Consider the following 12,669-nt stretch of genomic DNA (forward strand, 5'->3'; position numbering starts at 1 on the left):
TTTAAAATGTTCTTTTATTGTATGTTTGTTTTCTTCTTAACTTTTTTTTCATACAGTTGATTTAAAAAAGAAGGGAAAGTTAAAAAAAAAAAAAAAAAACAAGGAAAAAAAAAAAAGATGCAGTGCCCCCTTGAGGAGCCTGTGGAGAATGCAGGGGTATTCGCCTACCCCACCTCCATGGTTGCTAACATGACCACAGACATAGGAGACTGGTGGTTTGATGGGTTGAGCCCTCTACCACAGGTTTTACCCTTGGGAAGACGGTTGCTGCAAAGGAGAGGCTAGGCCTCCCTATGGTTGTGCCTAAGAGCCTCCTCCCGAATGCCTCTTTGTTGCTGAGATGTGGCCCTGTCTCTCTAGCTAAGCCAACTTGAAAGGTGAAATCACTGCCCTCCCCACTACGTGGGATCAGACACCCAGGGGAGTGAATCTCCCTGGCAACCTGGAATACGACTCCCGGGGAGGAATGTAGACCTGGCATCGTGGGACGGAGAACATCTTCTTGACCAAAAGGGGGATGTGAAAGGAAATGAAATAAGCTTCAGTGGCAGAGAGAATCCAAAAGGAGCCGAGAGGTCACTCTGGTGGGCACTCTTACGCACACTTTAGACAACCCTTTTCATGTTCTAAAGAATTGGGGTAGCTGGTGGTGGATACCTGAAACTATCAAACTACAACCCAGAACCCATGAATCTCGAAGACAGTTGTATAAAAATGTAGCTTATGAGGGGTGACAAGGGGATTGGGAAAGCCATAAGGACCACACTCCACTTTGTCTAGTTTATGGATGGATGAGTAGAAAAATAGGGGAAGGAAACAAACAGACAAAGGTACCCAGTGTTCTTTTTTACTTCAATTGCTCTTTTTCACTCTAATTATTATTCTTGTTATTCTTGTGTGTGTGCTAATGAAGGTGTCAGGGATTGATTTGGGTGATGAATGTACAACTATGTAATGGTACTGTGAACAATCGAAAGTACGATTTGTTTTGTATGACTGCGTGGTATATGAATATATCTCAATAAAATGAAGATTAAAAAAAAAAAAAAAAAAAAAAAGACATAATGCTGAGCAAAATAAGCCAGGCACAAAAAGAGAGATATTGTATGTTACCACTAATGTGAATTCTGTGAAAAATGTACAATGTTTTATACTGCAGAATGTAGGGGACCTAGAGATACCAATTAGTGGAGGGGGAATGATAATCTAATAAGAACAGATAAACTATGGAGGGTAATCTCAATGTTATGGGAATGCTCAGGAATGATTATGGTTTGTAAACTTTCTTGGATATAGGAAGATCATGTTGGAAGCAACAGAGTTATTTTAGTTTTTTTTTTTCTCTTATTCCTTTGTTTTCTTAGGGGTTGTTAATTTTCTTGGGGTATGGTAGGAACATGTTGGAAGCAATGTAGTTATTTTAGATTATTTGTTTTTCTTACTCCTCTGTTTGGACATGGTTTATTAATTTTCTTGGGGTATGGTAGGAACATATTGGAAGCAAAGTAGTTATTTTAGGTTATTTGTTTTCCTTAATCCATTGCTTTGTTTGAAATGTTGTGGGGTTTTTTTGGTTGTTGTTTGCCTGTTTGTTTTTAATTTTTTGATAAACAAAAGTTAAAAAATTGAAAAAAAAAATCAGTAGAAAAATGGGAGTAAAAACTAAATGACAAATAGGGTGGGATGGGGGGATGGTTTGGGTATTCTCTTTTCACTTTTATTTTTTATTCTTATTCTGATTCTTTCTGATGTAAGGAAAATGTTCAGAAATAGATTGTGGTGATGAACGCATAACTATATGATCATACTGTGAACAGTTGATTCTATACCATGGATGACTGTATGGTTTGTGAATATAGATCAATAAAACTGAATTAAAAATAATAATAATAATAATAATAATAAAAAAATAACCGCAGTGCGGGCAAAATAATTATCGGCCTATCTCACCTCAAGCTCATAAAGTCAATATCAGCAGGAAGAATCTCTGAATAAAACAGAATTTGGGGAATAGTTTTTTTTAAAAAAAAAAAAAAAAAAAAAAAACCAGAGGACAAAATGTCTGAATAAGTACTGCCTTGACAGTAACAACACTGAATGTTCATGGTTAAACTCCCCAATCAAAAGACTCACGTTGGCAGAATGAATACGAAAGCATGATCCAACTATATGTTGTTTACAAGAGACTCATCTTAGATCCAAAGACACAAATAGGTTGAAAATGAAAGGATATAAAATATATTCCATGCAAATGATAGCCAAAAAAGAGCTGGGGTAGCTATACTAATATCAGACAAAATAGACTTTAAATGCAGTAGTGTTATAAGAGACAAAGAAGGATACTATATATTAATAATAGGGGCCAATCCATTGAGAAGAAATAACAATTATAAATAGGCACCTGACCATATTGCTCCAAATTACATGAGGCAAACACTGCCAAAACTGAAGGAAGAAAACAGACACTTGTACAATAATAGTTGGAAACTTCAGTATACCACTCTCATCAATAGAGAGAACATTGCTCTAAAACATCTAGACAGAAGTTCAATAAGGGAACAGAGAACTTGAAAAATATTATAAATGAACTGGACCTAACGGACATATACAGAACATTGTATCCCAAAACAGCACAATATACATTCTTCTTAAGTGCTCATGAATCATTCTCCAGGACAGACCACATGCTGGGTCACAAAACAGGTTGTCCATAAATTTTAAAATATTGAAATTATACAAAGCATCTTTTCTGACCAAAATGGAATGAAGCTGAAAAACAATAATAGGCAGAGAGCTGAAAAATACAAAAATTTATGGAAGCTAACTAACACACTGTTAATCAGTGGGTCAAAGGAGAATTGTAAGGGAAATAAGTAAATATCTTGAGAAGTATTAAAATGAGAACACAACATATCAAAACTAATGGAATGCAGAAAAGGCAGTGCTGAGAGGGAAATTTATAGCTCTACATGCTTACATTACATTAAAAAGCGCTAAAATCAAAAACCTAACTGCACACCTGCAGGAACTAGAACAAGAACAGCAAACAAAACCCAAAGCAAGCAGAAGGAAAGAAATAACAAAAATAGAGCAGAAATAAATGTAATATAGAATCAGAATTAAAAAACAATAAAGATCATTAACAAAACATAAAGTTGTTTCTTTGAAAAGATCAATAAAATTATCAAACCCTTGGCTAGACTGACTGAAGTTCTAGCCTTAAGAGTTAGGCCAGAAAAAGAAATAAAAGTTATCCAAATTAGAAAAGAAGAAGTAAAACTATCTCTATTTACAAATGACATGACCTTTATATAAAGTCCCAAAAAATCTTCAACAGTACTACCATTCAGCAAAATGGCAGGGTACAAAATCAACATGCAAAAATCGGCAGTGTTTCTACACACTATTAATGAACAATCTGAGGAGGAAATCAAGAAAAAATTCCATTTACAGTAGCAACTAAGAGAATCCAATATCTAGGAATAAATTTAAACAAAGATTCAAAGGACTTGTACACAGAAAACTACAAAGCATTGCTAAATGAAATCAAAGAAGACCTAAATAAATGAAAGGACCTTCTCTGTTCATGGACCAGAAGACTAAATATTGTTAAAATGTCAATTCTACCCAAATTGATTTACAGATTCAACACAATCCAATCAAAATTCCAACAGCCTACTTTGCAGAAATGGAAAAGCCAATTATCAAATTTATTTGGAAAGGTAAGGGGAAAAAATAGACAAAAACATCTTGAAAAGAAGAATGAAGTTGGAAGACTCACATTTCCTGGCTTTAAAGCTTATTACAAAGCTACAGTGGTCAAAAGAGCATGCTACTGGAATAAGATTAGATATATTGACCAATGGAATCAAATTTAGGTTCAAAAATAGACCCTTCCATCTATGGGCAATTCATTTTTGACAAGGTTCCCAAGTTCACTCAATTGGGAAAGAATAGTCTCTTCAACAAATGATGCTGAGAGAAGTAGATATCCATATGCAAAAGAATGAAAGCAGACCCCTCTCTCACAGCATATACAAAAATTAACCCAAAATGTATCAAAGACCTGAGTAAAAGAACCAGGACTATCAAACTCCTAGAAGAAAATGTGGGGAAATATCATCAAGATCTTGTGTTAGGACAGTGGTCACCTACCTCACTGGATTAGTGCTTTCTCATAGCCTTTACTTTTTTCCCAACCTACCATGCATAACAATAATGGTTTTTATGTTTGTATCTACCATATTTAAAATATTTTGTGCCATGAAGTTTCTCTAGACATCTAGTCTAGTATATTGCTGGTAAGCATCTTCAGGACCTAAATTGAGAATTGGACTCGTGGAGAAGAATGGAAATCAGGGAAACCTTAAAAGTCTCTTACAGTAGTTCAGGCTAAAGATAAAAGGACCTGAACTAAGGCAACTGCAAAAGGGGGTAAGAAAAGAAGCTGAGGGAAAGTGAGGTCTCAGAGAATTGACGTAGAAGGTGGGTGAGAGAAATAGTGAATCAAGGATGACTCCAAGGATTCTAGCTCAGAATTTTGATTTGTCAGAGATGCCATTTACAAAATTCAGGTTAAATGTCCTCCAAATTGAACCTGAATGGAATCTATATTTAATATGTCTTAAAATCCTGTAAAATGTTTTAAATCTTTTTACAGGCATGGAAGGAAGAACAAGAACGATTAGCAGAAGAGGAACGCTTACGGGAAGAAAAAAAAGCAGAAAAGAAGAGTAAGGAAGCCAGTAGAAAGAAAGGCAAGGATAGGGTGGAGAAAGAAGATAGTAAAACTTTGAAGAAGAAATCTTCTTTCAAGGATAAAAGTAAAGAAGAGCAGATAAAGATGCCAGAACTCACAGATGAGTCCACCCAGCAACCAGAGCCTGAGAGGGTTTATCCGGTAAAATTTGTTTTCTAAAAAGCCTCTTTTGGCCATTCTTGATTGTCTAGGAAAAACAGTTTCTTTGGGAGTATATTAGGCTCCCTTTTCTTCTTTGCCACCACAGAAAGCTTTGAGATTTCTTGTATCTGGGAGCTGGGCCTGTAGTCCTCCCTTTTACTCTTAGAACCTTTCCGTGTAGCCAATCACCGAGACAGAAACATGCTCAGGCCAGTTTTTCTTAAATGCTTTGATGCTAGGTTACTAGAGAAATGTGACACCAAAGCATTCATTTAGGCATATGTAAATTAACAACCATGATAGATTAACGTGATGCAAAGTTTGGCTTTATCTGTCTCTCGGATAACAGGGCTTGCTTATCACGTTTGGTTGTCTCTCTGCTGCCACCCAAAACTCTAGCTTAACTGCTTCTCTTAAAACCTTCCGTCGGCCAGTCTTTCCTCAGGTGCTATTATAGGGAAACCACAGTGAGAGAAAAATGGAAAGTAATGTAACAGCCCCTGTCCTTCTTTTTATCTATCACTCTAAGCTAGTGGTTCTCAAGCTTTAGCACACATTAGAATCAACTGGAGGGTTTTTAAAACAGATTACTGGGCCCCGACCCCAGAATGTCTGATTCAGTAACTCTGGGATGGGACCACAGAATTTGCATCTCTGACAAGCTCCCAGGTGAAACCACACTGAGACAGCCAGGACTGTAAGCTCCCTTCTTCCTTTCTGCCTCTCGGAAATAGCTCCACGTCTTCCCAGCCCAGTGCCTCCACTCTTCTTCCTATTTTCTCTAAATCTCAAAAATAAATACAATAACAAGCTCTATTAGCAACATTTTAGTAAAATTTCCTTTTACATATGACCTCGAAAGCTGTAAAGGGTCCATATCCCTTTAATCAGGAGTTAATTTTCAAACAGAAAATTAACTGCCGATTAAACAGAAATTGATTTCTTCTCATACTGTTTTGGCAATGGTATGATGATTTGATTTGGGCTGGATTCTGAGTAGCTCCAGTTAAGAAAGTTTAAAATCATGCCCCTCCATTAGTTCTCCGTGTCATTTTAACACCACAGAATATGCTAAAGGTGATATGGAGATGCGCCTCGTGGGTCTACAAAGTGACAGACAAACCATTTAGCAGAAATTAAGCTATGGCAACTTTAATTGGCCAACATTGGTGAGTTTATTTTAGTCAATTGCATTCCACACTCAAGTTTTCTTGGTATTTTCTTTTCTAGTTTCGAGGATACAATATGGGAGATATACCTGTCCAAATCTCAGGGACAAATTACTATCTATATCCTTCAGATGGAGGGCAGATTGAAGTAGAAAAGACATCATTTGAAAAAGGTACCTGATGAAAGCAGATGGTTAATGGCTTGAAAGATATTAACCCATTTCAGATAATCATGAGACCTTGAAGCTGTTACTGAGTATGATGGATGAGAGTAGGGGTAGACCCACTGCAATTCACTTATGGTCACATTCTTCTATAAAAACTGACTGTATAAAGTCAGCTGAGGGTTTAGATGGGGCATACTAATATGACCATACCAGTGGTTAAATATTAAAATCGTTACATACCATAGGTAAATAGTATAATAATAATGGCAATAATCAGGACAATTAACTAATATTAATTATAGCACATACAGTTATTTCAGAAACCAAGCTCATACTGTGAATTTAGAGCATTTTTCTTATTTGGGCTCTGGAACACAGAACTTGGGGACCTACTACTGATATCCAGTTATTTTAGCTATAGAGAAATTGTCTCTGTATTGAGAAGTCTATAAGTGGAAGAAGGGTTTGGCAGATAAGCTGAGGAGGACCTAGTCTGGAAAACCCCTAAAGGACTCACTTAAATCTTCCCAAGGAAAGTCCTGGGCTCCAGGGAGGCTGTCAGGGGCATCTTGCAGGGGGTATCTTTTCACTATGCCTTAAAGATCCTTCAGTTGGGTGTGAAGCTGTACTTTATTCGACAGCTTATCATCTGATGGGGGGCAGTGGTCTCCGAGAGCTGTAAGAGGTCAGTATGGAGAGAGTGTGGTCAGGACCCTTTTTAATGGCCAGGAGATTATATACACCAGCAAGGGAGATGATGGCTCCCTCTTTTCCCCTCCTCCCCTCCTTCTATGACAACAGTCCACCCCTTCTGTCTCCTAAAGTTTGTCTGCTCCTCACTTGCTGGGGTACATTGAATCTCAGAGAGCTCCCAAACACACACCCCATTGTAGAAACCACTGTTCATACTTGCTTCCCTACTTTATTTCCTTCCTCCCTCCCTCCTTCCCATTTTTTCTTTTGTTACTATCATTAAATGACAACCAATTCAATGAGGGTATCATAGCAAGAGTTAGATGCTGTGTCCTGGGTGAAATCATGGCTCAGGTAGGGCATCGTTAGATTTAATTGCCACACCAGACAAAAGTTTAAGTCAATGATTTTTTTTTCTTTTTTCTTTTTGTTTTTTTGTTTTTTATTTTGGGTCAATGATTTTTAACACAAAAGATGTGGAAGTTATTAAAATTATTTAAAGAATGGTCTGTGGTGCAACGTATATCAATTGCTACATTGTTTTATTATACAAAGTTTGTTTTAAACTTGAAAGGTAGTTATGTATATATTGATACATATATTTACTTATATTACCAGATGTTTTAATATTATTTGATGTTTAGATTATCACTCTTGGGTATAGGGTACCATTAGGGGAGTTCAGAATCATGCAACTGAGGAGAGCACTGAACTCAGGTTTTTTTAATTCTATGTTCTATTTTATATAACACATCTTAACTCAAATTACTCTTATTAAGATTCACAGATGCATACAGTGTGTATAAGTTTCAGATGGTTAGTAGTAAATATGGTATTTTCATCTTACCAATCCTCTCAGTTTTAAGAGGAGATCACTCAATCAAAGCTAGAAAGGAAAAATCAGTTATAAAAGAAGAAAAGCTGAAAGAGGAAATGAAAGAACACTGAGTCAAAATGCTTTGAGAGTGGATTGCTAGGAAGATTCTTAACGTGCCTCTACTAACAGTAATAACTACTGTAACTAATATTTATGTAATTCTTTATAAATTGCAAAACCCATTCACATGAATTATCTCATTTGATTACTCACGAAGTTGATTATCCTTGTACATTAGCCTCAGCCAATTTATTTTATCTTCTAATAGATTAGCTTATGTAATTTGAGTTAAGATGTGACTAGAAGGTCTGAAAATATCTCCCTGATACACCTGTTATTTATTCATGGAATTCCACCATCAGTTTATTCTTTTGGGCATTCTTGTATAAAAATGTTGACATCCCTAGATATTTCTGTTACCTGTCAAAGAAGTTAACATGACATCATTATCAGCCTGTCTTCTTTCCCATGATCATTCTTCAGGCCCAACGTTTATCAAAATGAAAGTGAAAAAGGACAAGCACAATTTTATAATTCATTTAAAAGATCCAAAAGAAATTGTGAAAAAGGAAAATGAAGAAGAGAATTATTCAGAAGAAGAGAAAGAAGAAAACAGTGAAGAATCAAAGACTGAAACAGGTAAGCAGCTGCATCTTTTTGCAGTGGAGGCTAAGACTTAGGCAACACCCCTGCAAACTCATCCACTTGGCAGAAACACATGTGTGTCCCTTGCACTTAGCACATGGGGTTTTCCTAAAGTATCTTGCCATTCTGCTTATATATATTCTCCCTAATGCAGCCCTGTCTATGATGGGCTGCTTAGCTGGTTTTGCTTCCTCTGGGCACCCAGCTCTTGATTCCAGTTGTCATACATGGTCCACCCAGCTAGGGTATTTTTACGTAGCAATATTGAGTTTGCAATGTCCATGCAGACCTTAATTTTGATTTATGTACCAAGTACAGTCCCTAGAACTCAGATCCTCAATTGATTCCTATAGAAGGTTTAGCTTTTTCCAGTATTATCGCCAAATGATGGCTGTGTGCTTTTTTTTTTTTTTGATGTGCTGTCACTTGGTTCTTTCTGTAGCTCCAAATTGCTTAGGTTTCAGGGATAAGGTAAAAATTACAAATTTGGCCATTAGAGTCTCTACCTGCTTTAGAGATAAGAGCTGCAAATGAGTCTCCCACCATGAAACTTCTTAGTAACACTATTTAACATCCTCAAGGAACACCACCTGGGTAAATTAAGTGTTTCTTGCCCAATATAGTGTGGGTTATACCTGCAAAATGAGATTAGTTAATTAATACAACATTTTGGACTCAATATAAGTGATAAGATCAATAACTAGATTACACTTACAAGTGTAATTACAGTAAAGATAAACAGTTGCCCATAATTGTATCACTCCAGTTATAACCATTTCCTAATTAGTATGTTTCTTTTTTTACTTTATCACAAGCCTTTTCTAATTCATTAAATATTCTTTGAAGACAAGGTTTTGAATGGTTTCATATATTTCATTGGTATGTGCATATAACATAATTTAATCATTTCCATGTTTTTGAATATTTAGGTAATTTTTTAACCTAAATAAATAAATATGCTTATAAACATTTACTATAATTTATTTAATCACATCCTTTTTTGCATATTTAGGTGATTTCCAATTTTTAATACATTCCCAGACTGCTTTTCTTTTCTCTTTTCCCTTTAATTATTTTAGGAGTCAGCAAGCTGTGGCCCACTGGCCAAATTTGGCCAGTGTCCTATTTTTCTATGGCTCATGTATTAAGAATAGTTTTTACATTTGTAAAAGATTGTTTAAACTTTTAAAAAGCAAAGAAGAATATGTATCAGAGACCATATGTGGCCTACAAAGTCTAAACTATTTACTATCTGGCACTTTACAGAAAAAAAATTGCCAACCTCTTATCTAGATGAATCTACAGATAGGTAAAGAGATGGAGAGAGCGAGAGAGGGAGAGAGAGAGAAATGATCAATGTCTGCTAATGCTTTATTTCTTCTTCTTTCCCATTTTATAAAGATTTCATCTCTAGTTTATTTACTGTTTGTTTAGTTTTATTAAGTTTTTTCCTCAGATGGAAACATGATGATATCCTCCTTTGATGGTTGCATATCCCTGGATATCCTTCTTTTGGCCCACACTGCTGCATATAGGATCCTTGTTTTCTTAAATCTCTCTGGTTCATAGTTGCTATTGCATTGTCTTCTAGCTTCTAGTTTGGAAATCCATCAGCCATTTTAAACTGAGAATCCAACTCTAGCTTCAGCTCAAGGAAATTTTTGTGTTATTGATTTAATTTTTGCTCTCCTCCATTTGTTCTTTTAATCTTCTGGAATGCCTATAATTCATATAAATTTATTTTCCAAGTCTGTTGTTTCTTCTTCATGACTTCCTTCTGTTTAAATGTTTGCTCTGGGTTTTGGGATACTTTTTTCACCTGATTTTCTGAGAAACTCATTTAAATCTCAGAAGGGACAGCCTCCCATTCAATTCATCTACTGAATACTGAATGGTTTGGTTGGAGAAACATAATTTTAAATTTCCAAAGGTGCATCTTAAAATATCCTTATATGCTTTTAAAAAAAATTCAAGTGTTCATCTAGCCCTTCCAAAACTTATATTTTACTGAGCATGTGTTCTGGATTGTTTTGTTTTGTTTTATAACAAATATTCCCCTCTGGTCACTGGGCCCCTTTAAATTGGTAGTTTCAAAAGGCTTTCCCCCAAGTTTGTGCCTTTATACCTTCTTATTAATAGTGTATGAAGGTGCCTATTTCCTTGCATCTGATCAGTACTAAGTATTGGTCATTTATATTTCCTTGTCTAAAAATTACCTCTTCATGGGGTCAGAATATTTTAAATCAGTGTTTCTCCCATCTTGATTTTCTATAATAGAGGGAATAGTGAATTGGAAATAAAATAACAAAACAGAAAATTCATAAATTGTTACAAATACCTTAAGAATGCATGTTTTAACAGATTTTGTTTTTACATTATGTTTGACTGAAAATTTTTAAATGTATTTTTAAAAACAAGGAATTTTAAATGTGGAGATTTTAGAATGTGTTGTAAAATTTGGGGAAATTCAGATGGAATCGATGGTTTTAGTTTTAAAACTCAGGTGGATAACCCACCAGATGAATAATCTGCATATGGCTATGCCATCAGCCAGTTTATTTCCTTTCTTTATTTTAATCTAAAGCCCTTCAAACAAGCCTCATGTTCTCATGTATTAGCCCAGAGCTAAACCAATTACTTTTAAGTTGATGGTGGTAGACCAGCTAAAACCCTTTATTAGATTCCCAGGGCTGCAGTAACAAAGTACCACGAACTTTATGACTTAAGAGTGTAATTTTGTTCTCTTTCAGATCTGGAGGCTATAAATCAGGAATTGGCGGGGCCATGCTTCCTCTACAACCTCTAGGGCAGGATGGTTTTTTGTCACCTCAAGTTTCTGGTGGCCCCAGGCAATCCTGGGCGTGGGGTAGCTTAACTCCAATCTCTGTCTCCATCTTTACGCCTCCGTCTTGGCTCTGTGCCCACATCTCTGTGTCTTCTTAAAAGGACATCAATCGTATTAGATCAGGGCTCCCACTAATCTAGTAGGGCCTCATTTTTAATTACATCTGCAAAGACACCATTCCCAATCCGTCTTGGCTCTGTGCCCACATCTCTGTGTCTTCTTAAAAGGACATCAATCGTATTAGATCAGGGCTCCCACTAATCTAGTAGGGCCTCATTTTTAATTACATCTGCAAAGACACCATTCCCAATAAGGTCACAGTCAAAGGTTCAGGGTGGACATGAATTTGGGGGAGACACGATTTAACCCAGTATAACCCCCGTTCCCAGCCTTCCCACAGAGTTTCGCTTACATTTCTTTTTAATAAAATGGAAGTGTCCTTGATTCGCTTTTGTCTTTTGTGTCAGATGCTGAGATTAAAGCTGTCAGCAAGTTTGGATCTTTTTCTGCCACCTTGGAAAATGGAATCTGCCTCTCAATAAGTTACTACGGGCCAAGTGGAATGGCACCAGGTGAAATAAGCACAGCAGAAAGGATAAATGGGTCCCGTGGCCAGGGGTACCAACCCATCCTCAGTCTGCTCACTCATTGATAAACATGTTCTGATTTGAGACCCCTCATAGCTTTTCTTGTAGGAGGGTGAGGAGAGGATATAAAGAATATATGTGTGTGTGTCTCTGTTTGTGTATAAAATCTCTCGTATATACATGTTATTTAAATAACAATGCCTTGGAATGTTAGATATCATATATCATAGATATTTATAATCTTATGTATCAATCATAAATATACGTAGAATATTCCAGTGATCTTTGTTAACAAGCCCATGAAAATTGCTCTGTTAGTTGATACTTAGAAAAGCATGATTTGCAAGGAATCCTCTTGGTTTTCTACAGAACAATATTTTTCCAGATCTTGTGATTATGAAACTACTCAGTGTGTATCAAGACATTAGTATTAAAGGAGCTGTTCTTTGGACATCTTGAAGGACTTCTCTGCCTTGGTTTTAATAAACAGCCTTCAACTGGAATCTATTTCCTTTCAAACTACAAAATAATATGCCACTTTACCAAGAAGCAATTAGGAAATCTTGTGGGTTCCCATGTGATTTAGAGGGCTCTAACCACAACACACACAGGCACAAATGAAAAAAATAATTACAAAATCAAAAGGTAATTATAGCCTTAAAATTATAATAAATCATTTGTGTGCTAGTGTAGGTCATGGTGATCCGATTGTCTGTATAACTATGTAGTTCCTTTTATGCAGAGGCAATATTTTCATGGATCATATAATCTTGTTTCTTACCTTGT

The 12,669-nt window shown here is 36.1% G+C and overlaps 1 protein-coding gene across 4 annotated transcripts in view; it reads left to right on the forward strand.

Moving 5' to 3' along the window:
- Positions 1-12,669, forward strand: part of SPAG17 (sperm associated antigen 17) — a 281,073-nt gene that overhangs the window by 146,202 nt on the left and 122,202 nt on the right. For all 4 annotated transcript variants that reach the window (XM_037826256.1, XM_037826259.1, XM_037826258.1 and 1 more), the window contains 4 exons: positions 4,661-4,900; positions 6,131-6,242; positions 8,290-8,445; positions 11,764-11,868. In XM_037826256.1, coding sequence (XP_037682184.1) covers positions 4,661-4,900; positions 6,131-6,242; positions 8,290-8,445; positions 11,764-11,868 — 613 coding nt within the window. The remainder of the gene's footprint in view (positions 1-4,660; positions 4,901-6,130; positions 6,243-8,289; positions 8,446-11,763; positions 11,869-12,669) is intronic.

The sequence above is a fragment of the Choloepus didactylus genome, chromosome 2, assembly GCF_015220235.1.
Source record: "Choloepus didactylus isolate mChoDid1 chromosome 2, mChoDid1.pri, whole genome shotgun sequence".
Classification (NCBI taxonomy): domain Eukaryota; kingdom Metazoa; phylum Chordata; class Mammalia; order Pilosa; family Megalonychidae; genus Choloepus; species Choloepus didactylus.